The following is a 16348-nucleotide window of genomic DNA, read 5'->3' as shown; positions in this document are numbered from 1 at the left end:
CTCGCCTTCTCTTACACAAGAACACCCTTTGGGTACCTGGAGGGGTATCTTATCCATCCACTTATTGATGGGAAAACTGAGGTCCGGAGGGTAGAGTTGACCTGTCTGCGTGTGTGGTGGATGCCTGGCAGTCTTGTGGAGTGCAGTCCCATCTTCTTTCGAGTGGCTGTAGAGCTGTATTTGTTTGGCTTGAACCAAATGCAGGTGGATCAGCATCTCCTGAGGCATGTGGTTCCTGCTGTGTGAGGACTGGGAGGGGCAGGACTCTGTTTTCACTGAGCACCCAGTGATCAGATGCTCGGGTGGGCTCGGATTTGGCGGCCACAGCGCTGAGGGTACTGCTGTTCTCTTCTTTCCAGAGGAGGGGACTGGACCTTGCAGAGAAACTGGGCCCTGCCTCACTCATGGCTCTGTGCTCTGCAGACCACCTCTCGTGTGCACAGCCAGGGGCTCTGTGCTCAGTAGATTGGGGAGGTTCCTGACCTTCCTTTACCAATGACCATGCCCTGGAAGCTTCGACCTGGGTGGTTAGAGGACCCCGGGAATTCACAGAGGTGGACAAGGGTAGGTTCCTTAAGTATCGGAGCTAGAGGGGGCCTAAGATATCTCTGATACCTTGACACTGAAAATGTGGTCCATGGACCAGCATTACCTGAAAGCTTGTTAGAAACTCAGCATCTCAGGTCTGTTGAAGGACAACTGCATGAGAACTACATTTTAACAAGTTACCGGTGATTCATGAACATAATGAAGTTTGAGAAGCACTGATCTAGCCTCTGCACCCCCCACCCCACTCCTCTGGTGGGTAAACTGAGGCCCAGCAAGGCTGTGTGACTTGCCCCAGGTCACAGAGTGGTACTTTGATCTGATCTCTCTCTCTCTCTTTTTTTTTTTTTTTTAAACCAGTTCTATTGGGATACAATTCACATACCGTACAATCCACTCATTTAAAGTATACAATTCGTGTTTTTTAGTACAGATATTGAACTATCACCACAGCTAATTTTAGAACATTTTTGTCCCTCCTGAAATTAACTCTGCATCCATTAGTAGTCAATCCCCATTCTCCCCACCCCCAGCCCTAGGGAACCACTAGTCCGCTTCTTATCTATCAATTTGCCTATTCTAGAAATTCCATGTAGGTGGTGTCGCACAGATGGTGGTCTTTTGTGCCTGGCTTCTTTCACTTAGCACGTTCTGCAGGCCACCGCTCCGTGGCCGGCATCAGGACCTCAGCCCTTGCCTTGCCCGCAGCGCTCTGTTAGGTGGGCGTGCCTCGCTGTATTCGTTTACTCTTCAGTTGGAGGACGTTTGGGTTGTCACTGAACATTCATGGATACGTTTTCGTGTGGACCTACGTTTTTGTTTCTTGTGCAATTTCTGGGTCACGTGGTAACTGTCTAATGTTTCGAGGCCCTGCCAGACTTTTCTGAAGTGGCCGTAGCATTTTACATTCCCACCGGCGCGTGCGGGTTTGTCCACGCCCAGCGCTGGTCACTGTCCATCTTTTTGAGGGAGTAAGGACGGAGTGATGGAGACCTCTTCTGCTGGCCACGCGGGCCGCCCCGGGCAGCCCGCAGAGCAGGCCTCAGGGCGGGGCTGCAGCGGGGCCTGCGGAGCCCAGGAGGGCCTGACGCCCGCCTCTGCCCTCCCTGGGGTCAGCCTTACGCTCTCTCCCCACCGGCTTCCCTGCCCCTGCGCCCAGAGGGCTGGCAGTGAGGCAGCCACAGCCGCGCCTGGAGAGGGGCGCTCTCATCCCCTGCTTCCAGTTCCACACTCCCGGGAGGGACCCTTGGCCTGGCTAGGTGGCATGCTAACCTGGCGGGGACCTGGGCCGGTGTGGCCGGAGAGCAGGCCCTAAGTGTGGCTGCTCCCACCCCTCCTTTCTCCACTGCAGGCAGAGGCTGGTGCTGGAGCAGTTCCCTGAGGTGCTCCACCGGCGTCACTCTTCTCGAAGGCCTGGGGGTGAGGGGAGCAGGAGGCTGTGGTGTCTCAGGGCTGCACTGACAAGCCCTGTTTACCCCCATGGTGACTGCCCCAGAGAGTCCTTTATCTATCTCCCCAGAGGCTAAGACAGAAAGTGGGGCTCCCTGGGGCCAGACGCTGGTGGCTGGGATGTGAGCAACCAGGCCATCTGGCTCCCACCTCTAAGATCTGGCCGATCAAGGGCATGGGAATGCCCGCAGCCCCAGCACGGACATGGTTCCAGGGCTCGGAGGGAGGTGCCTGAGTGAGTCACAGTCCTGACCTTATCTTAGACTTGGTTTTCTACTCTTTACTGTCCTTTGTCCAGGCAACTTCTTTTATACCTCACCACCTGTGCAGGGCGGCACCTGTCTCTCCACATCATCGCCTGCACTCTGCCTTGGCAGCCTTTTGAATCTTTTCTAATATGCACGGAAAATTAGCACTTTATTTTCATTTTCATGCACTTAATTTTTAATAACTGTTAGGAGTGAAATTGAGCGTCCTCTCATGTTTACATGCATTTCTTTTATCTGTCACTTAATTTTCTGTTGCCCTTTTGCGTTTTGACCTGTGAGAACCATCACAGCAGGTGGAACTTAAACCACGGCTGACAGGCTGCGGTTTCATAGGCTTTAGTACAGCAGCGTAAGCCCCACATGGAAAATTAGTGAATTTCTTAGGAACCAGCAACAATCATGTATAAAATAAAATAGGAAAGAGATACCACTAGCGGTACCAAGAGCAAATCAAACAATTTTTGAAAAGGCAGATCAAGTGTCCGGGGGTCCAGAGGCTCCTGCAGAACCAGCCAGCAGTGCTCTTGAGTGTGCTGACTCCTGGTCCCACCCAGGCTTACTCTCCACACTTCTGGGTGGTGCTTGGGAATCCGGGGCATTTAGGGGAAGAAAAAGGGAATAATTTTAGACTGAAAGAAAAGTGTCAAAAATAGTACCGAGAATTCCTGTATACCTTTTACCCAGCTGCCCGTCATGTTAGCATGTAACCGTGGCACAGTTTTTGAAACCAGGCAGATACACTGGTGTGGTTCTGTTAACTCTACTACAGTCTTTATTTGAATTTTACCAGTTCCCCCGCTCCTACCCCTTTCTGTCCCAGGTTTCTGTCCAGGTTCTCAATGGCCCTTCATTGCCATGTTTCCTCAGTCTCCAATCGGCGACAGTCCCTTAGTCCTTCCCTGTCTTCCATGGACTTCACACTTCCAGAGGGCTTACTGGTCAGTTTTGCACATCCCCTCAGTTTGGGTTCTGCTGTTGTTTCTTAATGATGAGACTGAGGCTGTGCACTTTTGACAAGGATGCCGCAGAGGCGACCTTGAGCCCTTGCCAGTGCATCGTATCCGGTGATCATGACGCTGAGCTGCCTTACTGAGCTGGTGGTAGTAACCATGATGATTTCCTAGTGTCTACTAGGTTTCTCTGCTGTAAAGTTATTATTTTCCCCTTTGTAATTAATAAATATCTCAAGGGAGATACCGGGAGACTAGGCAGGTATTGTGATTATCCTTCAACTTGTACCCACTGATTGTACCATCCACGGTGGGTCTTGTCTGCACTGATTTTCATTTATTTTCCTTTTCTTCCTGCATTCAGCAGTTGGAATGCTACTGTAAGAAAGAGCTTTCTCTTCTCTACCATGAGTTTATTTATATACTTATTATGTTGGTATAGACTCATGGATATTTATTTTATACTGTGGCTTAAAATTCAACACTATGGTTCTCCAGTTCTTTGCTCAAGGTGTGCCAGCTGTGGCCAATGGGCGCTCCTGCAGCCTGCTCCTGTGTCGCTCTGCCTCGCCTCCACCCTTTTTCTGAGCATTTCCTCACTGATGCTACGAGGTGCTTAAGACGAGAGGTGCTTGTATTTTCTCTGCCCAGCCCTGAAAACAGTCCTTCTCTGAAATGGTCTGTGCACACTTCCTCACCATCTGCCGAGTGTTTATGGGAGATCCACTGTGTGCCAGGCATGTGCCTGGTCCCTGCCATCTGTGTTTGTGAGAAGGTAAGCGCCTTACCAAGGTGACCCGTGGTAGGCCCTCAGGCCTGGGTTGGGTCTGTGGTGGCAGAGCCTTTTCCCTGAAGCCTGCCTGTGTGCAATGCTCTGTGTCCACAAACTTGCGTAAAGCCACACGTAAGCAGGTGACTAGACAAACCGCACGTGCTAGGCACACTGAGGGTAGCGTTATGCTCTGTCTGCCATGAGTGCGGGACTGTTGGTGCCCGGCCCTCCTTTCTCTAGGGCAGTGATGGCCTCCATTATGTTTTATGTGGCATTAATTATACAAAGCAGTAACTGTTGGAAAGTAAACAACCTGTAAATCTTGGCTGACCAGGGCAATTGCCTCCTGTTCTTGGGAACATCGTGATCTGGGCAGGAGGCCCTGCCCTGGGTTCCGCTTGCTGGGCAGAGGCACTCTGCGGGAGAGCCTGGTGGGCAGGGCCCAGGGGAGGCAGGCAGGGGTGGGCCTGCGGGGGCAGGGCCTGCATCACAGCAGCGGTATGGGCTGTCCCCCAGACAGTCGGGAAGAAACTTACATAGCCGTGAAGCCCACAGGCCTACCCCCCAGACCCCTTCTGGTGAAGCCACCCCTGCCTGGGGGCATGTCCCTGTTTGGCTGCCTCCTGGCCGTGTGACCTTGGGTGGCCTTGGGCAGCGGTTCATTCAGTGCGTAGAGCTGTTGTGATGGCTGGAGTACAGTGGCCTGGGCATGGGCGGGGCTCAGTGCAGGAGGGAGCATTTCAGGCTTGTGGTTTGGAAGTGGCAGTCGTGGCTGGTACTTGAGTACTTATTACATGCCAGGCTGGAACTTTATCTCATCTAATCCTCACAGCCGTCTGCAAGGAATATTTTGTAGATGTAGAGGGGGGATGCAGAGAGGTTCATGAACTTGCCAGGACTTGGAGGGGTCTGGCTCAACTCCATGTGTCTAACCTGACTTCAGATCCTCTCTCCTCTCTTGTCCTGGACCAGGCCACAGGCAGGCTTCGCCACTAACTTGGGCACGTCAGTACCACTTAGGGCCTTGGTTTCCTCACCTCTGAAATGGGCACAGTGATACTGTACTTGTGGGTTTCCAGTGGTCTCCCAGATGGAGGCTGGGTGGAAGGACCTCTGCATGTCTGACCTCAGGTGCATGCGTTCAGTGTTCTGTTCATTAGATACAGACTGTTTTCCCCAAGCGCCCACCTGTATGAGGGCTCTAGGGTACCAGCCTGGCACTGGAACAGAAATACAGTCATCGTCCTTGTGGACGTCTCTTACGTGCTTGGACCGGGATGAGCACTCCCTGCTTTTTGTTTTGTATTTTTTTCAAATTCATATGTAATATAGTCCTAGTTTTAAAAAGTTGATGCTGAAGATGTATATAATTTATTTATTTATTTAAAAATGTATCTTTATTGTTGAAAGTATTACAGATGTCCCCCTTTCACCCCCCACTCACTCCCTCCACCCCACTCCCGCCCACAAAATGTATTTAATTTAAAAGGGAAGTGTTCTTCTCTACCACTGTTAGATGCATATATTAGACTCACAAATACAAGGGTATGTGTATAACATTTTAATATAAAAGTACAATCTCACTGTGTACATATTACTCAGCAGTTTTTTAAAAAATGTATAACATTATTGATTTCAGAGAGAGGAAGGGAGAGAGAGAGAGAGATAGAAACATCAATGATGAGAGTCATTGATCAGCTGCCTCCTGCACGCCCCCCACTGGGGATCGAGCCTGCAACCGGGGCTCTGTGCCCTGACCTGGAATCGAACGGGGATCTCCTGGATCCTAGGTCAGTGATCAACTGCTGAGCCGTGCCGGCTGGCACTCAGCACTTTTTTGATGGGATAGTTAGGTCACAGGCTGTCTGTATTTGCAATATTGATGGTATTGTCAGAATGTCCAGTGGGCAGTGACATATCTCCCACCTCCGGTGTGTGAGGCCATTCCCCACCTTTTGTCCTGGTGGGAGGTTAGCAGTCTGTTGAACTTGGGCAAGCTGACAGCCGAAACTGGCCTCGCATTGTTTGCATTTGGCATTTCTTTGACCACTAGGGAGGTGGAGCATCTTTTCATGCTCTTCTTGGTTTGGCGAACTGGTTCCAGCTCTTGTTTGCTTTAGGGAATTTATATCACATTCAGCCACCGTCAGTTACAGGCCTGTCCCAGGCGGTGCTTCACGGGGCTGGTGTGTGTGTGTGTGGGAGTGCACATTGCTCCGGGTAAGCTGGCACGCTGACCTCCAGAGCGCCTGGTCCAGCTGGGGAGCTACGACTTAGCCATGATGCAGGACAGCCAAGGGGCAAACTTGCAAAGCACCCTTAGACGCTGGCGGGAAGGAAGAGGTCAGCAGGGAGATTGAACGTCCTGGAAAAATTCAAGCAAAGTTCTGTTTTTGCTTAACCCTCACCCTAGGATATTTTCGCCCTGATTTTGTTATTTATTTATTTATTTAATCCTCCCCCAAGGAGTGAGGATATTTTCCCACTGATTTTAGGGAGAGTGGAAGGGAGGGGGAGGGGGTGCGGTGGGGGGGAGAGAAGCATCGATATGGGAGAGACTCATCAATTGGTTGCCTATGACACGCTCCCGAAGTGGGTGCCAGGATTGGAACTGCAACCCAGGCATGTGCCCTTGACCAGGAATCAAACTGCGACCCCTCGGTCCATGGGCCAGTGCTCCAACCACTGAGCCACGCTGGCCAGGGCTCAAATAAAGTTTTATCGGAACACAGCCATGCCCATTCACTCACACACTGTCTGTGGCTGCTTCCTTGTTACAGTGGTGGAGCTGAGTGGTTGTGACAGAGAGCTATGGCCCACAGGGTGAAAATAGTTACTGTCTGGCCCTTTAGGGGAAACTTTGCTGATGCCGGGCCAGAGGAAGGTAGATGCTGTGGGTTGTATGAAGGAAGGGGGAGGGAACAAAGGTTCATTGAGCACCTGCCTAGGCCAGGCACAGTGTAGGGTGCTGTACCTGTGTGTTTCATTTCGTTTTCCTTGGAAAAGCTTTCTCTGCCATCCCTTATTCTCATTGCCCTCCTTCCCCTGTTTCTGTGTGGGGTGGAGGTAAGGAAGGGCAAAGAGGTGGAGGCTCAGCACAGTCCTAGGGCTGGGGTGGAGGGAAACTTCCAAACCCTTGTGAATGGCTCCAGGATTCAGCCTTTCTTCCCAGGTGGTGGCTGAGGCTCGCACTGAGCCTGTGTCCAGCTGAGGAGCTCTCACCTCTCCCTGTGGGCTAAAGCTGGAGTGCTAAACTGGGAGGCGTCTCCAGGGCTCAGCTGGCCACTGCTGATGGGAGTGGGGAGGTGGGGTAAAGCGTGTGACCACCCCTCTTCCAACTTCTGTCTCTGGCACTGGGCTCCTCTGGGCTGGGCTGGTGGCCACCTGTGGAGGGCTAGTTTACACCAGGTGCTGATCCAGGGCTCCTTCCCTGCTTTAGAAGGCCTTTAACATCTACAAAGTAGAGGGTGGGGCCAGAGATATTGGATGGAATTGTCTTGAAAGCTTTGAGATTGTGGAAAGGCCCTCCACCAGCTGGTGGGGCTTCCTGCACAGTCTACCAGCGCTCTCACTTCAGGGAGGTGTTGAGGTCCAGCCAAAGACTTCCTGTGCGCCAGCTGTGCTGGATGTGCCTTCAGTACTCACAGCCCTCTGTGTTTAAGTACCGATATTGTCCACTTTCTGGAGATGGGGAAACTGATGCTCACAAATGTAGCTACCCACCCAGTAGTAAGTGGTGGGCACAGATGTGAGCCCAGGCTCCACACCCGGGTGCTGACCAGGTTCCACGGTAATTTTAGGGGCATGTGGGAGAACATTTGGTTGTTGCATATCTATATAATTTTTACAAATACTGTTTATTTATGGCATATAATTTTGATTTTGCATATGCAGGTATGACATACACTTTTAAAAAATTAAGTTTAAAAAGTGAGTTGATTACTGCCATTTGACCCAGTGATCCCACTTCTAGGAATATATCCTAAGAAACTCCAAACACCAATCGGAAAGAATTTTTGCACCCCTATGGTCATAGCAGTTCAATTTACAATAGCTAAGATCTGGAAACAGCCCAAGTGCCCATCAGTAGATGAGTGGATAAAAAAGCTGTGGGACATTTATAACATGGAATACTATGCAGCTGTAGAGAAGAAGGATCTCATACCCTTTGGGACAGCATGTATGAAACTGGAGAGATAAGCTAGTCAGAGAAAGACAAGTATCACGTAATCTCACTCATATGTGGAATCTAATGAACAAAATAAACTGATGAACAAAATAGATCCAGAGACATCGAAGCATGGAACAGACTTGAGGGATCTTGGAGGGAGCAGGGAGTGGGAGGGGAGAGATTAACCAAAGAACTTGTATGCATATATGCATAACCCAAGGACACAGATAATAGTGTGGAGAAAGCTTGGGGTTGGGCAGGGGCATGTTCAAGGTGCAGGGGATCAATGGGGAGCAGAAAAGGGGACATCTGTAATACTTTCAACAATAAAGATAAATTAAAAAAAACAATATTTTTAAAAAAGTGAGCTGATTAAATAAAATAGGCTCTTCATTTTGCAGGCTGGTTTTAATTTCAGTGGCAAAATTGTGGGGTGGCATGTGACTAGTGGGATGAATACAGTATGGTAGTATCTTGGGGTGTCCTGCACCCAGCGTGTCACTGGCACAGTGGCTAGTGGTGAGGGTGTTCAGTGACTGCTGAGCAGTGAACCCAAGGCACCCTACCTCTAAGGGGGACTGGAGAGGCAGAACACCGCCAGAATGCAGTGCACAATGACAGCTGGCTCCAGCATTCTTCCCCCCACTCAATTTTGTGCCTGTGACGGAAATTTTTAAATTTCCGATCAATTGAATACTACAGAGATAAGACAACAAATAGTCATGTTCAACACAGTTTTTTCAACTTTGCCAAATTTGCTTCTGATTTTTCCTTTTTTTCTAATTCTGTTGCCTTTCCTCCTCCCCAGAAGAAAAACCAGTTTGTGAAGTTGGTGTTGGTTTGAGTCTCAGTGCACATTCTTAAGTTTTTACTCTTTGCATAGTCAGCCCTAAAAATAAACAGTATTGTTTTGCATGTCTTCAGACTTTACACAAGTAGTTTTATATATATCACCAGGTACCTTTTGTGTTTAATACTATTTTTGTGAGATTTCTTCATGTTGATATGTGTCTCTAGAGTGTTTCTTTTAAGTGCCATGTGCTATTCCATTCTAAGTCAAATAATAGAATTAACATCTCTCTTTTCTTACTGCTGGATCTGTAGGTTGTTGATAGTTTCTCCCTGAAATGAGCAATTTTCCCCCCGTTTCCCCAGGGCACATCAAGGATATGCTTCTTTAGGATATGCTTCTAGAACTGGAATGAATTTATTATATATGGTGTGAGGTAGGGATTTATTTTTCCATGTGGATAACCAGTCATCCTGCACCCTTGAAAAGCTATCTTTTTTCTCATTGTCATAGATCAAGTTTCCAAGTATCTAAAAGTGTATTTGTGGACTCTCTGTTCTTTTCCATCGGTCTGTTTGTCCCCGTGCCAAAAATGACATGGTTTTGGTTACTGTAACCTTCAGAGCATTGTAAATGGGTTAGGAACATGTGTTTCATGGAGACGAGTTTGCCAGGGGGAAACGAATATCAAACCTTATGAGAACTGAGGTCATGGGGCATAAGGATTTGAGCCTTAAAGGAAGGGGAGGGTTTAGGTGTGTGGAAGAGGGTAATGAAATGAAATGAACGTCAAATTCAGGAGGAGTGAAATAGATAGACTCCTTGAATATTAAAACCAGACGGGCCCTTTGAAGCAATAAGACATTGTGCGGAGTAGTTTGGCTAAGTTTAGTCCTTGGAGTCAGAGAGACCCAGGTTTGATCTTCAATAAGGTACTTAACCTGTCTGGATCTTACTTTCTTCATCTATAAAATGGGTTTGCCCTGGCTGGGTGCTCAGTCAGTGAGAGCGTCATCGTGTGCACCAAAGGCTGCAGGTTCGATATCCGGTCAGGGTACATACCTAGGTTGTGGGTTCAATCCCAGTTCAGGGTGCATACGGGAGGCAACAGATTAATGTCTCTCACATCGATATTTCTCTCTCTTCTTTTCTCTCTCTCTCAAATCAATAAAAACAAACACATCCTCGGGTGAGGATTTGAAACAAGGGGTAAATAATGGGTTTTCCTTATGGGTTGCTGAGAGGACTGAATGAAATAACGCATGTCAGTGGCTTAGCAGTGTCCCCACACGTAAGCTGAACAGCAAGGAACTGGTAGTTATTTGCTACCCTGTTTCCTTGATTCTGAGACCAGCTTTGATTTTCCTTTTCTACTTTTCACAATTCTGAAGTTAGAACAGGCGTGATTGTGATTTCCTCTAGCGATTTGCGTTTGCTCTCAGGTCGCACTGTTGAGAGTGCAGGGACAGCACTGCACAGATGAGAGAGTGGAGTCAGCGTGCTTTACCGAAGGTCATCCGGGACTGGTCTTTATTGCTAGTCGTAAAGGAAGAAGGAAGGAGGGAAAGCCATCTTGGGATGAGACCATAGGAGTGCTTTTAATGCCACAGGATGCTGCAGGCAGTAGAGGAAGGTCAAGGGTGTAAATGGTGATGGAAGGAGTCTTGACTTGGGTGGTGAACACACAGTACAGTGTACGGATGATGTCTTATAGAATCGTACACCTGAAACCTTATACAACTTTATTAACCCATGTCACCCCAGTAAACCCAACAAGAAAAAAAAGATGCTGTAGGCATCTTCACTGTGTAAAGAAATAACTTCCAGCAAGGAGAAGTTGAGGGTCATGTAGAACTACATGTGTCTTCGAACAGCACATGACACCCACCATGTAGGGTGTGGCAAAGAGTATGGCAGGTCCTGGAAACATTTAGTTTCTGCTCCTGGCTCTGCCACTTGCTAGCTGTGCAGGCTTGTGCAAGTGGCACCCTCTCTGAGCCTCTGCTTCCTCTGTGAGTGGGGCTCATCCTAACTGCCCCCATTGATGTGTTCTGAGAGTGCTGTGACCTGAGCAGACTTCCCACTGGGTAAGCACCCAGTGGGTGGAAGCTGTTCGTGTTGCTCCCTAGAGGCGCACCTCTCCCCTGCATCTCTCCCCTGCACCTCTCCCCTGCACCTCTCCCCTGCACCCCTCCCCTGCATCCCTCCCCTACACCTCTCCCCTGCACCCCTCCCCTGCACCTCTCCTCTCGCACCTCCTTGCTGCAGGATTACTTTCTGATTCTTGCCGTCAGCTCTGGACATCCTGCCCACTCTTCAGTCTCTCTCTAATGTTATCTCCTTGCTCAGACCTTTTCCACCATCCCTCCTCCCCCTCCCCACTCTGTGTGAGTGTTGCCTCCTTCTAGAGGGTTTTTAAAATTCCGCCTTATAGCCCGGCCGGGCGTGGCTCAGCGGTTGAGCGTTGACCTAGGATCCAGGCGATCGGGGTTCGATTCCCAGTCAGGGCACATGCCTGGGTTGTGGGCTTGATCAATGACTCTCTCATCATTGATGTTTCTATCTCTCTCTCTCTCCCTCTCCCTTCCTCTCTCTGAAATCAATAAAGATATATTTTAAAAAAATAAAATAAAATTCCGCCTTATATTAGTGCTTTTCCTGTGCTGTTTAATGTACCCCAGACAATTGGTAACCCTTTGCGGCAGGAGCGTGTCTTACTTTGCACACCCTGTAATTCCAGCCCAGGGTGGCATAGGAAAGAACAGGAAATAATCGCGGTCGAGCTTTTGCCAAGTGGCTGCTATGCATCTGTCGGCACAGCGGTGAGCCAAGCCTGTGTCTTCATTTTCCAGGGCCCCACCCATGCCCAAGGTGACCCGCCAACCTGTGCACTTCAGGTTGAGTTCACTTTCACCTGGTTCACCAGCTGGCGGGTGACCATGCACAGAGGCTTCTGGATGGCGCTGTGCTGGGTGGGAGCGGGGCCCGGGGAGGCCACATGTTGGCACTGAGGCAGGTGTGGGGAGGGAGGCTGGACGGATGTCTGAGTCTGGCTGAGGCCTGAGCCGGGAGGTGCCGTGTGCTGGGAGGGCCTGGAGGGCCCCTGCAAGAGGAAGGGTTGGAGGGGTTCTGGGGAAGCGCACGCTCAGGCCTCTGCTGCCGGGGGAGCCGGGACCGGGGCCTGGAGCCCGCTTGCCAGGACTGCTCTGCATGGGACAGCGTAAGCTGAGGTTGCTGCAGAGCATGGCTCAGTATTAACAGCCCTGGAGCCACCTGCAAGCCGAAGTAATGACCACTTTTGCCTTGGGCCTCATGCCAGATACATTCTTCCTTGGGGAAGGTGGGGGACAGTGGAAAAACCAGTGAGGGTGTGAGAGGCTCCATTTTATGCTGCTGGCAGGGGAGCGTGGACTCAGGAGCCTGGAAATGCATGTTAAAAATCTGACTTTTTCAGAAAGTTGGAAGTGTTGGTTAGGTCAGCAGGCCCCTTCTGTAAGCTGTGGCCTCTGAACTGGCAAGTGGGTGGGACAAGAGTTTGGGGTGGGCGGCTTCCCTCTGGCGTGATGTGCCCAGTGCGTTGCCCTGTGTGGGGCTGTGGTGTGTTCATTGTGTCCCCTGGGCCTGTAAGACGGGCTGGGAGGCTGAGTGGAGGGGCCCATTTTCCTGAGAAGAAAGGTTTGCCAAGCGGGCGTTTCTGGGCTCTGTGAGCATCATTCTGAGCCTGGCGGGAGCTGTGGTGCTGAGCTCATTCTGCGTCTCTTGTGGCACATAGTTGTTGCTCAACAAATATGTGAAATGAATGGTTTAATTTCATATTCTTTGTCCATTCAGTTATTCATTATGTGTGTGGTATGCTAGTTGCCTGTGACTGCTTTAACAAATTCCTGCAAACATGTTAACTTAAAGCAATAGAAGTTTATTCTCTAGCAGTTCTGGAGGCTGGAAGCTGGAAATCCGCAGGGCCATGCTCCTCGGGGGCTTTAGGGGTGAATCTGCTCTTTGCCTCTCCCAGCTGGTGGTGGCTCCAGGCAGGCTTGGCTTGTGGCCACATCGCTCGCGTCTCTGCTCCCATATTCTCACGGTTCCTCTTCCTTCTGTCTCCTCTGTGTGTCTCTTATAAGTACACTTGTCCCTGGACTTAAGATTCTTAACTTAATTGCATCTGCAAAGACCCTGTTTCCAGACACAAGGTAACACTCACAGGTCTTGGAGATTAGGGTATGGACTTATTGGGGGGGGGGGCGTCATTCAGCCCACATAAGGGGCCTTAGTATTTTTCTAATCATTCTCTTTTAGTTATTTTAAGACTGTTAGCCACTGGGTTTGTGTTGTTCCTAGTTTGTCTGCATTTAATTTATAGATACAGGTATATTTTAATATAGCTCGATTTCACTTTCCCCCACAATTTTAGGTTTAGAAAGTCCTTCCCCGCTGACTGTCTGATAAGTAGTCATTCATGTTGAAATAAAACCTTTAGGAAATTAACTTTTAAATCCAATGGTAACTCGTTTTGATATCTACTGTGAGGTGAGGGTCTGCACTTTAAAAAAAAAAAAGCTAATCTTTACATGTGAGAAAATGTAATAGACCTATACACATAAACACACAGAGAGAGAGAAAACCTGCAAAACCCAGAGCAGTCTGAGTGAGGCCTCAGGACCTTTCCATTTTGTAGTTTCTTGTGAATCTATCATTATTTAAAAAACATCTTTTAAAACAGTGAATCAGATTTACCAATACCAATTATTAAATCACTTATTCTATTATTTGTAAATCTTCCTTTATTAAGTTGTGACATATGCTACGGTGTTGTATAGAGTTGTGGTTAAACTTATTTAACTTGGCAGAAATTGACATTATATGATATATGGTTTTTCCATCTAGAAACAGTGCACGCTCCATTTATTCAGACTATATTTTATCTTCCAATAAAATGTGTGTAGTTTATTATAGATACTGTTCAGTTTTTTGTTGTTATTGTGGATGAATCTTCTTTCCATTTATACTCTTTAACTGGCTTGTGCTGGTTATATGTCACCAAATAGAATGCCCACAGCCTTTCAAATACATGAAATTCTTTTAATGGGAAAATGCTTTTCATTCTGCAATTAGAGACAATGTTTAACAGGCTTTTTAATTCATTTTGTTAAACCTGCTCTCAGGAGGGGATGGTCAGTGGTTTTCTCTGATGTGGATTTTAGTAGCTGTGTTCTCCATCTGAGTGTATGTGGGCGACATTCTTTATAAAACAATATGAGCTTGTGTTCCACAAATTTAATGCTAACCATATTTTGTTGGATTCTATTTCTTTGAAAATTATAGAGGTGCTGGTCCTCAAGGCGTCATGTGGTGTGTTACTTGGGGTGCCCTTGGCCCATCCGGGCCAGGTGGACAGACGGGGCTATGCAGCCCAGGGGCGGTCGCAGCTGGCACGGGCTTTCTTCTCTGCTCTACTCCTCGGCTGTGAGGCCTGGGTGGCACTGAGGAGTTGAGAGGGCCTCTAGCTGGGTGAGTCCCAAATTTGTAAAAACTCAGAAATGGGGAAATGTACTCTTAACCCTCCTCCAGGTCAGTCTTATGAAATTCGACTGCTGGAGAATCGGAAGCTGGGAGACTTTCAAGATCTGAACACAAAGTACGTCAAGGTGAGTCTGTGGGGCCCCCTTCCTCCCTGTGGGGTGGGTGGAGGTCTCAGCGTCTGGGTTGCTGTGGGGGATCAGGAGTGGCAGGGGGTTCAGGAAAGGTGCCAGAGGGAGAGTGGGTCCCTGTTCCCCCAGCGTGCTTCCTGACGGGCCTAGGACAGGCTGCAGCTGAGAGCTGGTGCACCAGCGTGGGCCCAAGCCTTGCCAGTTCCTGCACTTCTCTGAGCTTCTGTTTGCTCATCTGCACAGGATTTATAAGTCCGCCCTGTGTGTAAAGTGCTCAGTAATCCCGGACAGAGGGCAGGCATCATTACTCTTGCTGCTCATGTTGGGGTTCGTGTTGGGGTTCTGCAGAGGGAGTAGAGCAGCTCCCTGGGCGGAAGGCTGCGGGCAGAGCGGCCTTGAAGGGCGGGGGTGTGCCCTGGCTCAGAGGCGGCAGGTGGGCTCCTCTGGCTTCCTCTTGGCGCCACACTCAGCTGCCTCCTGCCTGCCTCCTGCCCTAGAGCATCATCCGCGTAGTTTTCCACGACCGTCGACTGCAGTACACAGAACACCAGCAGCTGGAGGGCTGGCGGTGGAGCCGGCCTGGGGACCGGATCCTGGACATCGGTGAGTCTCCTGGGCCAGGACGAGCCCAAGATGCTCCATCCAGCGCGCTGGGTTCTTCCTGGATGCCATCTGGACTGGGCAGGGCATCTCAGTGCACTCCTGTCTGGTGTGAAACCCCGTGGGAGCTGGCAGAGGCGACCGTGCTGCCAGGCTGCTGGCAGGGAGCGCCAGGGAAGGCTCTGCGGGAGGATCACGCACTAAAGGATTTTGATAAGTGATGAAGGAAAGGATGGGCATCACAGCGAGGCAGTGGAGATGGAGTCCTGGGGGCCTAGGCAGTGGTCCACATCCTTCATCCACAGCCTTGGAGGCCAGATGGGTTTTGGAATTCGGAAGTTGGAGTGACAGTAGGCTGTGGAAGTGCCTCCCGCAGGCGGTCAAGCACAGCCATCTTTCTGGAGCAAGAGGGAACCACTGTCCACGCAAAATGGCATGAGGACTAAACAGCCTCGTGGCAATCCAAGTGAGGCTTTCTGCCAGGGGAGCTTACAGAACTTAGTCAGAGCTTTTGGCATCTCCAGAGTGGTGAGAGAACTGGCCCTGCCACGGGCCCCTCCTCGCATTGGGAGTGGCTGACGGTTGCGCTTTGTGTGTGTGTGCGCAGATATTCCACTGTCTGTTGGTATCTTGGACCCCAGGGCCAGCCCAACCCAGCTGAACGCAGTCGAGTTTTTGTGGGACCCTTCGAAGAGAGCGTCTGCGTTCATTCAGGTACGCCCGAGGGAGGCTGCCTGCGTGGGGAGCGGAGCTTTGGAGTCCATGGTGCAGTTTCTCAGGCCACCCCTGCGGGCCCTGCTGGGCCCTGTTCTCTGTTGTGGGGCAGGAGCCCGAGGGGGAGGCGTGCTGCATATCAGAGCTGGCTGGGCGTGGGGCTGGGAAAAGGACTGGGATGTTCTAGGATCCTGTGTGGGGTTTGCTTATGAATATGTAAGCTTTTTATAAAGTAAACTATTTCCTAGCATAAATAATTTGAGGTAAAACATTTTCCATAATAGTTTGTTATTAAATTAGTTAACACTCAAGCCCAGGCTTGGGTCCGGCCTCGTGGTAAACAGGACGGAAGACTGAGCTGGGAGCTGGCTGAGGGCTTGGCCGCGCTGGGCTGGGGGTCCCTGGCTCTCCCTCCCGGAGCATCTCTTTTGTGAGCCTC

General features: G+C 49.9%; 1 protein-coding gene across 2 annotated transcripts in view; it reads left to right on the top strand.

Moving 5' to 3' along the window:
• Nucleotides 1–16348, top strand: part of TFCP2L1 (transcription factor CP2 like 1) — a 53002-nt gene that overhangs the window by 16387 nt on the left and 20267 nt on the right. For both annotated transcript variants that reach the window (XM_081143455.1, XM_081143454.1), the window contains exons 3-5: nucleotides 14516–14592; nucleotides 15093–15198; nucleotides 15803–15909. In XM_081143455.1, the coding sequence (XP_080999581.1) occupies nucleotides 14516–14592; nucleotides 15093–15198; nucleotides 15803–15909 (290 nt within the window). The remainder of the gene's footprint in view (nucleotides 1–14515; nucleotides 14593–15092; nucleotides 15199–15802; nucleotides 15910–16348) is intronic.

Source organism: Miniopterus schreibersii, assembly GCF_964146895.1.
Source record: "Miniopterus schreibersii genome assembly, chromosome: 7".
In the NCBI taxonomy this organism is placed as follows: domain Eukaryota; kingdom Metazoa; phylum Chordata; class Mammalia; order Chiroptera; family Miniopteridae; genus Miniopterus; species Miniopterus schreibersii.
The sequence above is the reverse complement of the archived record's forward strand: the minus strand, read 5'-3'. Positions and strand labels throughout refer to the sequence as shown.